The following is a 17,008-nucleotide window of genomic DNA, read 5'->3' as shown; positions in this document are numbered from 1 at the left end:
TGTTTGACTGCATTGCTTTATTAACACCCAGGGCAGGGGCTGGGCTCCCCCCACCCTGACTGCTTTATGCTGGGGTTGCAGTGTCCCCAAATCCCTGGGGGTGACACTGGCATTGTGTCAGTGCTGGGGAGGGGGCTGGGGTAGCACTGTGGATCCCAGGGGGAGTGAGGGGTGGTGGGGACCTGCCAGGCAAGCTCTGGCACAAGGGAGGAGCTCTGGGTCCCTTTCAAGTGGTGTGGGGAGGGGAGAGGCCAGAGCTGGCACCCCAGAGCCCCGTGCAGGGTTGGAGGAGGTGACCTGGGGGTGTCCCTGTGCAGGTCCCACTGTGGCTGCTCAGCCAAGTCTGTGTGTGTCCTTGGGCCTGCAGGAGCCCCTCGGCTGCAGATCCTGGGGGGGAGCTGGGGCTCCATCCAGAGGGGCTCTGGTGGGGGCCAGTGCTGCTGGGAGGGTCTCTGGGCCACCTCCTGCCCCCATGGAGGGTCAGGACCAGGCCAGGGTGGGAGCAGAGACCCTCAGCTATCCCTGTCCCTGGTGGCTGCAGGAGCTGGGGCAGGAACAGGGATGGGCTGCCAGGCTCCAGGCTGAGTTAGACGTTTTCCTTCTCTTCAAAAGGGAATATGGGGGTGCTGTGAGAGGAGAGTCCCCAGAACCACCACCCCATCACCACCACCACCCTTGCTTGGCCCTGACCCTCTGGCTGAGCGCCATCCCTTGGAGCTCAGTGTCCCATCCCCTGTGTGACCCCAAAGCCCCTGTCCCCACTCCCTGCCCTCCTTTCCCCGGTGCCCTCCAGGTCCCCATCAGGGTCCCAAGGGTGGGGTACCCCATGCCTGGCAGGCTCAGCCCCTACCTGAGCTGGGGGGTGCAGTGTAAGCCACATCCACACGGTCACCTGCAATGGGAGGGGTGGTGACCATGGGCCTGGGAGGAGCTGCTCCCTTAAGGAGCTGGAGCTCATCAGTGGGAGCTGGGAGATCAGGCAGACCCCACTGAGCCCCTGGGGCTGCAGGGTTGGCAGCAGGACCAGGGGACACGGCCCTGCAGAGCTCACCTGTCTCGTAGTAGTCGTACAGGGACACGGTGGCCGGCTGGAGGTTGCTCACCACGAAGTCCTGCTGGGCTTGGAAGGAAAAGGTCTTCTCCTCCTTGGTCAGCTGTGGAGACAGCCCAAGAGGGAGGTGTAGCCACTCACCATGGGAAAACCCCCCAGATCCCAGGGCTCCTGCTTCTGTACCCATCTCACCTCATCCAGGTAAATGGTCACCTGGTCAGGCTGCACCTCCACCTTCTTCACCAGGTTCTGCCTCTTCAGCTGCAGGGACACGGCTTAGGAGGGGCCACAGCTGCTCCATGGGTGCCCAGCACCCCAAGTGGATGTCCCTCCATGTCCTACAGCCCCAGGCAGGGGCCTGTGGCATGGGGTATCCCAAAGGGGGGCAGGGGCTCCTCACCTCCACTGTGGATTTCTTATCGGGGCTGTATCCCGATGGCAGCTTGGCCTCGATGACAACCATGTTGGTGGCAGGGCGCTCCCCAGTGTACCTGCAAGGGCAGAGCCCCAGGGTGGGCTCAGGGATTCCCTCCCTCCCTCCCTGGCTGCTGCTGTCCCCCCCAAACCCGGGCCAGCCCCAGTCCTACCGTGCCCAGAGGCGGAGCAGGAACCCCGGGTTCTTCGTGCCTGGCAGTGGCTCCGTCTGCACCCGCAGCTCAAAGGCCCCGGTGCTGGGCGGGGGAGGCACATTATAGCGCAGGGTCACCTGGGGGACAGGGACAGCACGTTATAGCACAGGGTCACCTGGGGGACAGGGACAGCACGTTATAGCGCAGGGTCACCTGGGGCACAGGGGACAGCATGTTATAGCACAGGGTCACCTGGGGACAGGGGACAGCACGTTATAGCACAGGGTCACCTGGGGACAGGGGACAGCACGTTATAGCACAGGGTCACCTGGGGGACAGCACAGGGTGAGCCCAGCGAGGGCACAGCGCCCAGCACAGGCAGCCCAGGCTGTACCCACCTGTGCCAGGGCACAGCCCTGCCCGCGGGCTCGCAGCCCGTAGGTGCCCGGCAGCTCGGGCAGCGCCGCCCGCTGCAGCACCAGCCGGTTGCTGCTGTCCAGCACAAAGTCCTGCACCGTCCCCATAGGCGATGTCACCGTCACTGTCATGTCCCCGTTGCTGCCGTAGGTCAGGGCGGCGTATTTGGCCAGGGCTTGCAGGGCCACCACGGTGTCCTGTGCACGGGGACAGTGGCAGGGTCACCCCTGAGCGTTGCTCCCAGGAGGGGCCAGTTTGGAGCAGCCCCTGGAGCCCAGGGCCGGTACCTGCGTGGAAGCAAAGCCCCCGTAGGGGTTCTGCTGCTTGCAGAGCCAGCGGACGATCCGGGACGCTGTCCCCAGGTCAGCAGGGGACACCGAGGGCTGGGACAGGTAGGCCAGCAGGACATAGGCTGTCATCTCCACCTCGGCCGACGGGGCCGCGGCCCAGGACAGCTCCAAGTCCTCCTGAGCCTGCCCCTTCCTCTTCCAGTAGAGCTGCCCATCTGCAGGAGGAGGGGCAGCAGCTCAGCCCCTGCCATGGGCTGGGGTCCCTCTGGGGGGGCACTGCCCACAGTGCCCTGCCCAGGCAGTACCTGCACTGACGCTGTGCTGTCCCAGGCGCTGCAGCTGCGCCTGCTGCTGCTCCTTCAGCCCTGCCAGCCCGAACACGTAGGCCAGCAGGGCTTGAGTGTAGGGGTCGTCCGTGGGAGAAGCCTCCAGGCACTTGAGGGCTGAGCTCAGCACCGGCTCCTGGCATGGCAGAGGAGTCAGGAGCCAGCCCAGGGCATGGGACTCGCTCAGAGACCCCAGTGTGACCAGCTGCGCCCAGTTCATGCTGGTGGCCTGGAATGGCCAATGCCTGTCCCAGCAGCTGTCCCCACCCCACCAGTCCCTGTGGGAAGAAGGGTCCATCCTCACCAGCGTGGGCAGTCCCAGCTCCAGCATCGCTGCCGTCACGTACGCCGAGAGCGAGAGCTCATCCGAGACACCGCCCTGTAAGGAGACAGGAGGATGTGGGTCCGACCAGGCTGTGACACCAACACAGGGACACCCCCACGCCCAGAGCACGCTCTGGGTCCCCAGCCCAGCCCTGCCCCACCTGCAGGGCGTTGTGGAAGAGTTTGCCCACTTTGCGGAAGCAGCCGCTCTTCCTCTGGCGCCGCTGCAGCCAGCGCAGCGCGTCCGTGATGTGCCGCTCCTCGATGGCCACGTAGGCTCGGGCCTGCCCGAAGGACTTGAGGACAAACGCTGTCAGCCTGGAGCCAGGGAGACACCAGAGAGCTGAGTCAGCACTGGGGCTGCCTGGACGGCAGGAGGAGCCCTGGGTGCAGCTGCAGAGCCCTCACCAGGTGTTGCCCGAGGGATCGCTCTTGCCAAAGGCGCTGTAGGAGCCGTCGTCGTGTTTGTACAGCAGCTCCCGCTGGTACCCTGCGGGGGGACGTGGGCACAGGGCACTGTTTCTGTGCCCAGGGGAGCCAGGTGGGGTGAGGAGGGGGCTGTGGGACTGTGGTGTCCCTGCCAGGCTCTCACTGACCGCTCTGCAGGAACCCCTGGGCCTTGGCACGGATGTCCGGCAGCAGCTGCCCCGTCTTCTCCAGGTACTGCTGGATGTAGATGTTGGGGGCAAAGCGAACCATGTTCTGCTCCCCACAGCCATAGGGCATGGCCAGGAGTCCGTCCAGGTTCTGCAGGGCATTGCCCAGGATGTCACCTGTGCCAGGGGGACACATCATCAGCTCTGTCACCCGTGTCCCCTTCTGTGTCAACTCTGGGTGGTCCCACATCCTGCTGAGCCTGGGGACCTCTGCACCAACCCTGTTCCCTGTGGTCCCCAGGCCCCCCCAGCCTGTCCCTTACCCATCACGTTGATGTGGGCCCTCTGGGAGCTCTCCAGGATGTTTGCAGGAATCTCCAAGGACACTTCTTCAGCACCTGTGGGGACAGGGGACTGTGACAGTGGGAATGCCCAGCTCTTCGCAGCCTGGCCCGTGGCAGCCTCACCCACCCTGTTCCTGCCCAAGCACCCTGACCCTTGGCTCCTCTGAACTGGTGGCCCTTGTGACCAGTGGCCAAGCATCCCTGGCCATGTCCCACGGCCCTGCCCAACACCCCTGGCCAGTCCTACCTTCCTGGCAGAGCAGGGAGCTGTGAGTCTTCTCCACCAGGATCCCGCCGGGCTGTGAGGAAGCAGCACCAGAGTCAGTCAGGAGGAGGGACCTGCCTGTCCCCCAGTCCCCTTCATGTCTGGGTGCTCTCCCACTGCCCCCCAGGGGCTGTTTGCTCCCACATCCATCCCATTTTCCTCCTCCCTGCAGCCCTCTGACCTGCACCAGCAGGGGCTTTATCACGGTGTCCACGCGGCCCTGGGTCGGCACCAGGGGCAGCTCATTGCCACAGGGCTCGGAGGAGCTGAGGGCCTCGGTGCTCACAGTGATGTTCACCTCCCCTGAAGGTGCAAACACAGCCCTCAGTCCCCAGAGAGCCCCCAAACCTGAGCACAGTCCCCTGGGCTTGGGCTGGGGCTGGCTGGACTGGGCTGGGGGTCCCCAGGGAGGGTGGGAGTAGAGTGAGGGAGAACTCCCCAGATCCCGTGGGGTTCCTGCCCTCCCTGCCCACCCAACCCCATCCCCTGAGGGGTCCCCGGGCAGCAGGGTGGGGTGGTGGCAGCTCTGTACCCAGGCTGGTGGCTCGCACGCCCCACTGGAAGGTCTTGGCTTCATCTGCACAGACACAGCTCGTGTATGTGTCCCCTGCCCTCGGTGACACCTCCAGCTCGGCCGACTCTGCCAGCGTCACCTGAACCTGCAGGGCACAGCCATGGCTCCATCAGCCCTCAGAGCCAGGGTCACCTCACCCAAACCTGCCAGAGCATGGCACAGCTCCATCACACCCCAGAGCCAGGGTCACCTCCATGGGCTCCCCCAAACCTGCCAGAGCATGGCACAGCTCCATCAGAGCCAGAGTCACCTCCATGGGCTCCCCCAAACCTGCCAGACCAGGGCACAGCTCCCTCAGAGCCAGAGTCACCTCCATGGGCTCCCCCAACCTGCCAGACCAGGGCACAGCTCCATCAGAGCCAGAGTCACCTCCATGGGCTCCCCCAAACCTGCTAGACCAGGGCACAGCTCCCTCAGAGCCAGAGTCACCTCCATGGGCTCCCCCAAACCTGCCAGAGCATGGCACAGCTCCATCAGAGCCAGAGTCACCTCCATGGGCTCCCCCAAACCTGCCAGAGCATGGCACAGCTCCATCAGAGCCAGGGTCACCTCCATGGGCTCCCCCAAACCTGCCAGAGCATGGCACAGCTCCCTCAGAGCCAGAGTCACCTCCATGGGCTCCCCCAAACCTGCCAGACCAGGGCACAGCTCCCTCAGAGCCAGGGTCACCTCCATGGGTTCCCCCAAACCTGCCAGAGCATGGCACTGCTCCATCAGAGCCAGGGTCACCTCCCCAGCCTCCCCTGAACCTGCCAGCCCCTGGCACAGCTCCCCCAGCCCCTGGCACAGCCCCTGTCCCCGCCTGTCCCCGCTCACCCGCAGGCACTGGCGCAGGTAGTTGAAGACGGTGGCCCTGAGGGTGAAGCTCTCGTGGCGCACCACAGCATAGGGCAGCGCCAGCTCCACGAAGAACGGCTGGAAGGCCGTGAGGGTGACAGCAGGGGACAGCCCCAGGCCCTGTGGGGCTGTACAGAACATCCCAGCCTCCCACTCTGTGATGGTGTCGGGCACTGTCACCGTCATCTCGGCAGAGCCACTCTCCCTGCGTGGAGAACGTCATGAGGCCACCCCAGCAGGGCTGGTGGCATGGCCTGAGTGGCACCACCGTGACACTGCTGGTGCCACCCCACAGGGAGAAGGAGTCCTGAGGTCCCCAGGTCCCCTTGGGAGCTGTCTCTCACCCTACAGGGACCAGGTCCCACAGCCACGTCTCTGGGAAGTACGTCCGGGGTGCTGGGGGCTCTTCCCCGCCCTCAATGAGGGGTGAGCTGGCTGAGGTGAACATTGGCATAATTCCTTCATAAACATTGCTTCCCACCTCCCCACGGAGTAGTCCCCCGTCTCCTGGAAAAGGCAAAGCAGAACTTGGGAGCCTGAGGTCCCAGCTGGACCTTGCCTGCAGCCAGCACAAGGGTGACCAAAATCCTTTTCCATCCCTGTCCATCCTCTTTGATGCCAGGGGTGTTTTCTGGATGGCTCCGAGTCCCCCTGAGGACATGACAGCCAGGACTGGCCACCAGCTCTTTGCTCTTTTCAGCCCAAGGGCTGTGCTCACCTCCAGGACCTGCCATTCCAACCATGTAGAGCCTGCGCCGGCAAGGCTCCCTGCTCTTGGTGAAGAGCTTCAGTGCTGCATCCTGTGGAAAAGCAGAGATTGTCCATCCCCCACAGCCAGCAGGAGGAATATCCCCATTCCAGCAGTGAGTAGTCCCAGGGCTACAGAAAACAGGTGGGGAAGGAGCCTGGGCTTGGCAGAAAAGGGGAGTCCTGTGCCACAGGTGTGGCTTTCCCAGCACTTGGGAGAAGCAGGGGCAGCTCTGGGAGGCCCAGGGGCTTCACCTGGAATAACATGTAGGGGTCCCTCTTGGAGTCCAGCCAGTCACAGAATGGTTCCTCCTGGATGCTGTGGGGGTTGCTGAATTCAGGCAGTGCTTTGTAGACCTGGGAATAAAGACACGCAAAACCCTCATTTCCAGAGCTCTGCCCACCGCAGCACTGGGTCCATGTCATAGGGACCAATATGACCCCAGCCCAGCCCAGGCTGCTCCTGGGGCTGCAGGGGGACCCCAGGCAGGGCCAGCACTCACAGCCTCAGCGTTGAGCTCAGCCTCAGGCTTGAGGAGCAGCACGCTGCGATCCACGGCCCGCACAGCACACAGGGAGCCCGGGGCAGCCCCCAGCTGCAGCGTCAGCACTGCCCCAGGCAGGGCCCTGGCCTCGGAAAATGCCATCTGCACCTGCACAGGGACACAGGGACACAGGGACACAGGGCAGTCACTACCGTGGAGGGTAGACCCAGACATGTGACAGTGTTCATATTCCCTTAGGATGAGGGAAGAGATGAGGATCTGACTCCATGTTTCAGAAGGCTGATTTATTATTTTCTGATATATATATTACATTATAACTATAGTAAAAAGAATAGAAGGAAAAGTTTCATCTCAGAAGGCTAGCTAAGAATAAAATAGAAAGGAATGAATAATAAAGGTTTGTGTCTCGGGCAGAGAGTCCAAGCTAACTGGGCTGTGGTTGGCCATTAATTCTAAACATCCAAGATGGGCCAATCACAGATGCACCTGTTGCATTCCACAGCAGCAGATAATCAATGTTTACATTTTGTTCCTGAGTCCTCTCAGCTTCTCAGGAGGAAAAATCCTAAAGAAAGGATTTTTCATAAAGGATGTCTGTGACACAGCCACACATAGGGAAGGCTCTTCTCAGAGGGTTTGGGAGCAAGGAATGGGTTGGGAGACCCTGACACTGCAGTGATCCTGGGGTGGGATGGATCCCAAGGCAGCCATGGACAGCCCAGCTCCTCTCACCTGGTTGGGGAAGCACTTGGCCACGGAGAGCTCAGTGCCATCAGCCACCACGTCACCGTTGGGCAGCAGCACGTACACCAGAATCCTGGCCATGGGCGCCAGCTCCACCCCAATGGGCAGCTCCAGGGAGAGGGAGGATCTCTGTCCTGGGCCATGGAAAGGAGGAGATGTTACTCAGAAAAACTGCACCTGCTCCAGCCCTGGAAGTGTCCAAGGCCAGGTTGGACAGAGCCTGGAGCACCCTGGGAGAGTGCAGGTTGTCCCTACCCAGGGTAGGGGAATGCAATGGGATGGGCTTGGAGGCCCCTTCCAACCCAAAGCATTCGTGGCTCTGTGAGGAGCAGAGCCCTGCACAGCCCCTCCATGCCATGGGACATACCAGGCTCTGCAGAGACCTCTTTCCTGAAGATGCTGGTAATGGAGCCCTTGGCCAGGACCTGCAGAGGAGGGGGGGAAACAAAACAGATGCTGAGTATGGAATCAAAGTGCCCTGGTGGAGGATGGACCCAGATGAGAGTTCAGGGATGATTTCTGACCATGCCCAGTCTCCAGCCCCCCACCAGCTCCCATGGGGGTGCAGGCCCCACAGTGGCAGCAGCCGCCTCCTCTGACAGGTCCCTCAGTCCCTCCAGGACAGGTTGCTTATTGTCCTGTCCCTGGGGACACCACCATGAACAACGTGGAAATGTGGCCCTTCCCACAGAAGCACCCTGATTCCTGCTGCTGGGCTCACCATGAAAACCATATCCAGGCTCCTCAGCTCAGTGCCCAAAGCCTCCTTGCCAAAGATGGAATCCACGTGGAGCAGCTGGGAGCGGCCGCAGGGCAGCTCGCCCCGCGGGGCGCGGATGTGCAGGAAGCTCCCGCTCTTGGATGAGTAGGGCACGAGGGTCAGGAACGCACCTTGGGGCCTGAGCAAGCCCTCCTGGCTCTCAGCTGTCCCACTGACTTCAGCCTGAGGTGGGAATCAGGGGGTGAATCCACCAGCAGCCCCCGAGGCTGGGGCAGCTCCAGTGGAGGAAGCAGCTCAGGACCCCCGATGGAGGGACAAGGGTGGGCACTTACCCGCAAGGAGACCCCGTCCCCCCAGCCAGAAGTGTCCAGCTGGAAGGAGGCTCTCCCTGAGCTGTCAGTCAGGAGGCTTTGTGTCCTCTCTTCTCCGTTGTTGCTGATGGAGAGCAGGACCTGCCTCTGGGGCAGCCCAGAGCCGTCGGCTTCCTCCAGCCGGATCTGGGTGGGATGGAAGGGGGGATGATGCAGTGTGGGGCTGCAGCTGGTGCACAACAGGGCTGGGAGAGCAGGGACAGTGCTGGGAGCAGCAGGAACAGGGATGGGAGCAGCAGGAATAGTGATGGGAGCAGCAGGAACAGGGCTGTGAGGGCAGGGACAGTGCTGGGAGCAGCAGGAACAGGGATGGAAGCAGCAGGGACAGGGCTGGGATGGGCAGGAACAGGGATGGGAGCAGCAGGAGCAGCAATGGGAGCAGCAGGGACAGGGATGGGAGCAGCAGGGACAGGGCTGGGATGGGCAGGAGCAGCAATGGGAGCAGCAGGGGCAGGGATGGGAGCAGCAGGGACAGGGATGGGAGCAGCAGGGACAGGAATGGGAGCAGCAGGAACAGGAATGGGAGCAGCAGGAGCAGCAATGGGAGCAGCAGGGACAGGAATGGGAGCAGCAGGGACAGGGCTGGGATGGGCAGGAACAGGGATGGGAGCAGCAGGAGCAGCAATGGGAGCAGCAGGGACAGGGATGGGAGCAGCAAGGACAGGGGAGCCCCAGGGCAGAGGAGAGCCCCCGTTACCGTCCCGCTGTAGGGGAGCCCTGGCTTGTAGGCATGATCGGGGTTCTCAAAGGTGGCCGTGACAGATTTGCGTAAAAACTTGCAGGTCTTGGTGCTCTTCATCTCCAGCCCTGTGGAGAGCCAGTGTGGAGCTCAGGATGTTGCAGGACACATAACACAGCTCAGCTCTGGCCAGTGCCCCTGTCCCCTTCCAGAAATGGTCCCTGGGCATTTGGGTGTCACAGACATGTTTTATGAAAAATCCTTTCCTTAGGATTTTTTTTTCTCCTGAGAAGCTGGGAGGCCTCAGGAACAAAATGTAAACATTGATTATCTGCTGCTGTGGGATGCAACAGGTGCATCTGTGATTGGTCTCATGTGGTTGTTTCTAATTAATGGCCAATCACAGTCAGCTGGCTTGGACTCTGTCTGAGACACAAGCCTTTGTTATCATTCTTTCTTTTTCTATTCTTAGCCAGCCTTCTGATGAAATCTTTTCTTCTATTCTTTTAGTATAGTTTTAATAGAATATATATCATAAAATAATAAATCATATCATAAATCAATAAATCATTCTGAAACATGGAGTCAGATCCTCATCTCTTCCCTCTTCCTCAGGGCCCTGTGAACACCACCACATTTGAGCTTTCCTCCAGCACAGTTTGCATCTCCTACAAGAGCAGCACAAGCCCTGTGGAGTATTCCAGACCTAAAGCTGAGGTGCAGCTGGGGGCAGATCCCAGCCTGGCTCAGGATGGATTTTGAGCCTGGCTTTGGATGGATTTTGAGCCTGGCCCTGGGATGGATTTAGAGCCTGGCTCTGGCATGATTGAGCTGAGGGCACTGCCAGCATGGCACAGAGAGGTGGCATCTCCCAGTGCCTTAGGAAGGGTCCAGCACCCCTTTAATCCGGGGCCATCCTGCCCTTGCAGGGACCCCAGGGGTTGCTCAGGGTTGCCAGAGGCTGAGCCTGCTGCTGTTCCTGGTGCCTGGTGCCTTGGTGGCTATCAACACCTGAAATTCCAAGCCTTGCCAGGCTGCCCTGACTCACACCCCCACCCAAACCTCATCCCTGCATGTGCACCCCTAAACCCCAGCAGCACTTTTGGGTGTTCCTGGAGGGCACCAATCCCTTGGGATGGTCACACCCCCAATCCCGACCTGTGCCATCCTCCACCAGCGATGCCTCGACTTCGAGTTTCTTCCTCGAAAACGAAGGCAAAATCCCCTCCTTGAAGGCAGCCTGCGAAACCTCTGTGGAAAAGCAGCCGTTCTTCTCCGTCTGCAGGGAAAATCAACCCCATCAGCAGCATTCCCAGGAAGGAGCACCTGCAGGGACAGCCCAGCCCTGACCACACTCACCTGCCCCATAACCCGGGTGCAGATCTTCTGTAACCCGTGAGCCCAGAAGTTCTGTCTGAGGCACAGGTCAGCCTGGACCTTCCCTTGGACGGGCTTCCCGTAGGTGTAGCTGTGTGGGGACAGGAGAGAGGCTGTGCTTGGGAGCCCCCACTGTCACAGACATCTTTTATGAAAAATCCTTTCCTTAGGATTTTTCCTCTTGAGAAGCTGAGAAGCTTCAAAAACAAAATGTAAACAATGGTTATCTGCTGCTGTGGAATGCAACAGGTGCATCTGTGATTGGTCTCATGTGGTTGTTTCTAATTAATGGCAAATCACAGTCAGCTGGCTCAGACAGAAAGTCCGAGCCACAAACCTTTGTTATCATTCCTTCTTTTTCTATTCTTAGCCAGCCTTCTGATGAAATCCTTTCTTCTATTCTTTTAGTATAGTTTTAATATATGTCATAAAATAATAAATCAAGCCTTCTGAAACATGGAGTCAGATCCTCATCCTAAGATCCCTGTGAACACCGTCACACCCCATCCCACTGGATCCCCCCCATCTCCCCCATTCCCGGCTCCCCTCTCACCGCCCGCAAATCTCCACCGGGATCTTCTCGTCCTGCTCCCACAGCACGCTGGGGAGGTGAATGGTCACCTCAAACTTGGGCAGCACTGTGGACAGGCACAAGGACATGAGGCAAAGTGAAAATTTTCCAGGGTAGAAATGCATTTTGATTTAGGTGAAATGTGCATTTTTGAGTTGAGTCTGTGGTTGGAAACATAGTTATTTAGCCAGACTGCAAAGCCTAGGCTCAGTGAAGTTGCTTCAGTGAAGGACAGAGATAAAGGGGAGGGAGAGACAGAGGGTGATAGAGAGTGACAGAGAGACTGCTGTGAGAGCAGCTCAACCTGACCTAGGAATTCTTTCTGATAAAGAAGAACTAGCGACAAATGTCACGCGAAATTCGTAAAAATGGATATGTATGAACCTATGGTGATATTGCATGCATATGTATCTGAGAGGTGGATAAAAAGGGACTTGAAGTTCCCAGAGGTACACATGTCATCTTGAGGGGAACAATTCCCACATGTGTCCAGAGCTGTAACAACCATACCGGCTTTACAACTTTCACAAAGTTGTGGAGTTTTGATTATCTCCGCAAAACAGACACGGGGGGGGTTGCTCCCAGGACAGTGACAACATCTCCTGGGTGGCGGCAGGGGCCAGGACCTGCTGCCCGTGATGGGGTCCCCTTTCCCAGAGCCCAGTACTGTTGTGGTGTGTTTTTATTTTATAGGTTATTGTTTGATTTGTTGTTTGTTAGTTTTTTTGGGCTTTTTTCCCCCTGATTTTGGAGTGACACAGACTTGTCTTTGTTATTCAATTTTGCCAGGTGTCCGTTTATCTCTTTGCTACTTAGCTACTTTTCTGCCAAGTTTCAAACCCTTTCCTCCCACATCCAGCTGTTAACCCCTCCTGTCCCAAGCAGTTTTCCTCCCTTGTATCCTTTGCCCTTGTGTTCCACCCCCATTTCTCCTGATTAGCTGAACATTGCATCCTCCCTTGAGACATGCCCCCCTGTATAAGCTGCCGCTTGTCCCCAACTCATTGCCTGGGGGACTGTCACCCCTCACTGTCACCATCTAGCCAGGACAGGTGACACAGTGTGGCACAGTACCGTATTCCTCCACGCTGAAGGAGTGGCTCTTCCCCTCCACGCTGATGGTGTAGGTGCCCAGCGCCGGCTCCGAGGCCAGCGGGAGAGACAAATCCACGATTCCCTGCCGAGGGCTCAGCTCCCGCCACTGCGCGATGCGGTTCCCGCTGGGATCCTGGGGGACACCGGGATCAGCGCCAGGGAGGTGACAGAGAGACCTGGCTGTGCCCTGGGTCCCCTCTGCCACCCCGTGGGGGTCCCAAACTCACCTGCAGGAACACCAGGGGCAGCTGGAAGGCAAAGAGAGAATCGTCAGAGGAGCAGTTCCATTCCTTGGGGGCTCAGCAGGGTTGGCAGAGGGAGGGTGGGATGCTGTGAGCCCTCAAGGGGCTCTGGATGGAGATTGAGCCTGGCCCTGGATGGATTTTGAGCCTGGCCCTGGATGGATTTTGAGCCTGGCCCTGGATGGAGTTCGAGCCTGGCTCTGGGAAGGATTTTCAGCCTGGCTTTGGGTTGGATTTTCAGCCTGGCCCTGGGATGGATTTTAAGCCTGGATTTGGGATGGATTTTGAGCCTGGCCCTGGATGGATTTGGAGCCTGGCTCTGGGATGGTTTTTGGCCTGGCCCTGGGATGGATTTTGAGCCTGGCTTCGGGATGGATTTTGAGCTTGGCCCTAGGAAGGATTTTGAACCTGGCTCTAGGATGGATTTTGAGTCACCTCCCCGTGTCCCAGCCCTGCTCTCACCTTCTGGCTGCTGGGGGTCAGGTCCTTGTCCAAAGAGACCACTCGGAACTTCACTGGGAAAGGAAATGGAGATGGAGGAGCAGCTTCATCCTGCAGGGAGGGGGATTCCCCGTGGGAAGGGGGAGGGAAACCCACCCTGAGCCCTGCCCTGCCCCCAGAGCACGGCCCACAGCGAGTCTGGCACTGCTGAGCATTCCAGGACATCCTGGGATAACCCAACCCAGGGCATCCCAGGATAACCCCTGGCTGGAAACCCCAGGGTAACCTCTCCCAGGACATCCAGGGCTAACCTCCCCAGGAAAGCCTGGGATAACCACCCAGGACACCCTGGGATAACCCCTCAAGGAAACCCTGGGATAACCCCCCCCCCAGACATCCCGGGATAACCCCTGGAGGAAATGCCAGGATAACCCCTCGAATGACATCCCGGGATAACTCCACACAGGAAACCCCGGGATAACCCAACCCAGGATATCCCAGGACAAGCCCTCCCAGGACATCCCAGGATAACGCCCCCAGGACATCCCGGGATAACCCAACCCAGGACATCCTGGGATAACCCCAACCAGGAAACTCCAGGATAACCTCTTCCAGGACATCCCGGAATAACCCAACCCAGGATATCCCAGGATAACCCTCCCGGTTCCAGGCAGTGCAGAGCAAGGCTCGGCCCCTCAGTGCTGTCCCCAGGACATGGGGGTCCCTCCCGGCCCCTCACCTTCCTGCCCGGGTTTGTACACAGCCTTGTCGGTCTGGATGAACACCCCGGGGCTCAGAACTCTCAGCATCACCTTCTTCTTCTCGGAGACATCCAGGGACTCTCCTCGGATGGAGACGTTCAGGGCCACAATCTCCTCCTTCCCTTGGGCAGGGGCCGGAGCCTGTGGGGATCGGTGGGCTCGGGGTGGGACAAGGACAGGGCCAGGATGGGGACAAGGACAGGGCCAGGGTGACCCCGAGCACGCCCAGCCCCAGGGACCCCACACCTGACACTGGCTGGGGGCTGTGTACAAATCACAAACAGGACGGGGCTGCTGTGGAACTGCCTTGAGCTGTTTTATTTTCCAGCATCAGTCTCATTACATGGTTATGGCAGCAGCTCACATCCCAGGCAGCAGATTAAGAACTCAGTGTTACAACTTATAAGTTTTTTGACCAATCACACAAAGCAAAAACACATTGATAGTAGTTCTATCCAACCACTGTAATCACACGTACCTGTGGTTAAAACAATGCTTGCTTATTTTGAATAAAATACCTGCTTGTAAGCCTTAAAACACAATGCACAGAGCTCAATTATTAAGCTTCAAATTTCCTAATATCTTGCTAGATAAACTTTTCTGTAGCTTAGGGAATTATTCTAGACAAGCGTTAATACACAGACCATTGTTCTATTTGTCTTTGCTTTTCTACTTTTTAAATAATTTTTCTGCTGACCAATCTCATGGCTGCTGCTTAGCTCTAATCACAGTTCTACTGTCTCTGGGGCCTGCCTTTTGCAGCTTTCCCAAAACCCTCTGATTTTGTGGATTCCCACAACACCCAGGGACCATTCCAGCCGGGATAACCTGAATCCAGCTGAGCCTGAATCCATGGGGCAACCCAACAATCAGGGGTGGGAAACAATCAGAGTGAGGGTGAGACCCTGCCACAAGATGGGGAAGTCACATCTGTCCCCAGCCCTGGTGGAAATGGCCTGGAGGGTCCCCCCCACCTGCTCCCAGCTCCTTTGGGGTGATACTGGGGTGGCATTGGGGTGGCATTGGGGTGGCACTCACAGGGAAGGTGACGTTCAGGTACAGCTGGGGCTCCAGGACCTCTCGGCTCAGCAGGGTGGTGGGAGGGGTCCCGCCGTCCCCCTGCAGCTGCACATGGAGCTGGACGGGCCCCTGGAGGTCCCTGAGGTGCACCCAGAGCGTGGCAGGCTGGGGGTGGTACAGCACAGCCGGGGACACCACCACGAAGCTCCTGGCAGGGACAGGGGACAGGAGAGCCCTGGGCTGATGCACCTCCAGCACAGAGACCTGGAACAGCCCCTGGAGCACAGGAACCCGCCCAGGATCCCCTCTGTGCTGCTGGGCTGCCCTGGGCTCCTCAGCTCAGCTCTGCAGGTGAGGGAACAACAGCTCCTGGAGCCACCAGGGCCACCAGAGCCACCAGAGCCGTGTCCTCAGTGCTTCTGGGCAGGGAGAGCCCCCAGCCTGAGCAGCTGGGGAGCCCTGGGCAGCAACCAGGGCATGGGAGGGATAGAATCCCACCAGGAACAGCAAGGAAAGCAAGGTTAAAGCACCCGAGCAGGCACAGGAGGGACTGAATCCCAGTAGAAACTGGAAGGAAAGCAAGGTTAAAGCACCCAGCAGGCACAGGAAGGATTGAATACCCCAGGAACTGCAAAGGAGCCAAGGTTAAACCACCCCATCAAGCACAGGAGGGACTAAATCTGACCAGGAACTGCAAGGGAAGCAAGGTTAAACCACCCAGCAGGAACAGGAGGGACTGAATCCCACCAAAATCTGCAGAGAAGCCAAGATTAAAGCACTCAACCAGGGCACAGGAGGGACTGAATCCCATCAGGAGAGGCTGAAGCCAAGAGGATGAAGCTCAACCACCCCAGCAGGCACAAGAGGGATTGAACCCCACCAGGAGCTGCCAAGGTTAAACACCCCAGCAGGGACAGACAGACACACAGAGGGGACTCACGGTGCTCCAGAGGCCCCGGCTGAGAGGAGCACGATGGCAAAGAGGATGGGAAGGGCTGGACACATCATGGCTCCAGCTGGATGTGGATGCTGGGAGCAGCCCCAGCCTCCCCCTGCAGCTCTGGGTCCCTCTGGGTCTGTGTCTGACCCGCTGCAGGCTCTGCAATGGGTCCCTGTGTCCCCACCAGGGCTGGCACAGCAGCCCTGGGCACCTGCAGATAAATCCAGGCAATGTTTGCCCTCTGCCCACGGCTTCCGGGGGTCAAGGACTCCAGGCATGTTTGCAATATTGGGAAAGGTCCCTGGAGCTTCACTCTGGGCCAGGATTCCACATGTTTGCTGGGAAATGATGTCAGGAGGCAGCAGGAACACACAGGAAAGGAAAACAGGGAGCACAGCCTGAGGAGGGGCTGCGAGCTGGGGCTGATTTCTCAGAAATGAACAATTTACAGGTATTTCAAATGTAACCAGGTTTGGGCAAATCACGTGTCCCAGGCTGGCTTTTTGCCCAGTTTCACCCAGTCTGGACAGAGGAACAGGCCAGTGTGGGGATGTGGCATCAGCATCTGCTCCCATGGCACACATGGACACCTGCCAGGGCAGGCCCAAGCTGCTGCCTGTGCATTCTTCACTTCTTTTTTCTGTTAAGGGTGGGATCAAATGTGTGAGACAGTATTTTTTGTTCAGATCCAAATGTTTATTGGTTCTTATTCTATGTTACAGTCTCACAAACCCTGACTTCTACAGCACTTCATTCTAACAAACTAAAAATGGAGACCTGTCTCTCTCTCTCTCTCTCTCTCTACAAGGCCTTTGAAGGATAAGCTGTCTAATAATAAAAATTATTTATTAATTAATTATTTATTAAATTGGTTTTACTTTTAATCCAATAACCAACCACTTGTGGCCCACAATGCAGACTTTTTCATCCAATTACACAAAACCACCCAAACCCATGGAGGAGGAGGAGGAGGAGGAGGAGAAGGAGAAGAGAAGGAGAAGGAGAAGGAGAAGGAGAAGGAGAAGGAGAAGGAGAAGGAGAAGGAGAAGGAGAAGGAGAAGGAGAAGGAGAAGGAGAAGGAGAAGGAGAAGGAGAAGGAGAAGGAGAAGGAGAGGAAGAGGAAGAAGAAGAAGAAGAAGAAGAAGAAGAAGAAGAAGAAGAAGAAGAAGAAGAAGAAGAAGAAGAAGAACCAGCCTCCAC

The 17,008-nt window shown here is 58.4% G+C and overlaps 1 protein-coding gene across 2 annotated transcripts; it reads right to left on the bottom strand.

Moving 5' to 3' along the window:
- Positions 1 to 2: 2 nt before the first annotated feature.
- LOC132084117 (alpha-2-macroglobulin-like protein 1) lies at positions 3 to 15,986 on the bottom strand. Of its 2 annotated transcripts, XM_059489115.1 has the most exons (36): positions 15,809 to 15,986; positions 14,887 to 15,076; positions 13,827 to 13,989; positions 13,109 to 13,161; positions 12,632 to 12,652; positions 12,384 to 12,537; positions 11,292 to 11,376; positions 10,721 to 10,829; positions 10,520 to 10,640; positions 9,380 to 9,489; positions 8,644 to 8,808; positions 8,312 to 8,533; positions 7,958 to 8,015; positions 7,579 to 7,724; positions 6,844 to 6,993; positions 6,596 to 6,697; positions 6,312 to 6,393; positions 5,938 to 6,100; positions 5,573 to 5,798; positions 4,715 to 4,841; positions 4,364 to 4,485; positions 4,165 to 4,216; positions 3,897 to 3,971; positions 3,574 to 3,750; positions 3,386 to 3,467; positions 3,139 to 3,295; positions 2,958 to 3,032; positions 2,633 to 2,789; positions 2,325 to 2,542; positions 2,019 to 2,234; positions 1,639 to 1,757; positions 1,452 to 1,542; positions 1,244 to 1,312; positions 1,052 to 1,154; positions 851 to 892; positions 3 to 603 (listed from the first exon to the last, which is right to left on the bottom strand). In XM_059489115.1, the coding sequence occupies exons 1-36, from the start codon at positions 15,874 to 15,876 to the stop codon at positions 587 to 589; spliced, it is 4,287 nt and encodes a 1,428-aa protein (XP_059345098.1). In that variant the 5' UTR covers positions 15,877 to 15,986; the 3' UTR covers positions 3 to 586. The 2 variants fall into 2 exon arrangements, with proteins under 2 accessions (XP_059345098.1, XP_059345099.1); XM_059489116.1 differs by lacking the exon at positions 851 to 892 and having other exon boundaries at positions 3 to 626; positions 1,033 to 1,154.
- Positions 15,987 to 17,008: the final 1,022 nt, after the last annotated feature.

Source organism: Ammospiza nelsoni, chromosome 26, assembly GCF_027579445.1.
Source record: "Ammospiza nelsoni isolate bAmmNel1 chromosome 26, bAmmNel1.pri, whole genome shotgun sequence".
In the NCBI taxonomy this organism is placed as follows: Eukaryota; Metazoa; Chordata; class Aves; order Passeriformes; family Passerellidae; genus Ammospiza; species Ammospiza nelsoni.
Note: the sequence above shows the minus strand (reverse complement) of the source record. Positions and strands in the feature narration are given on the sequence as shown.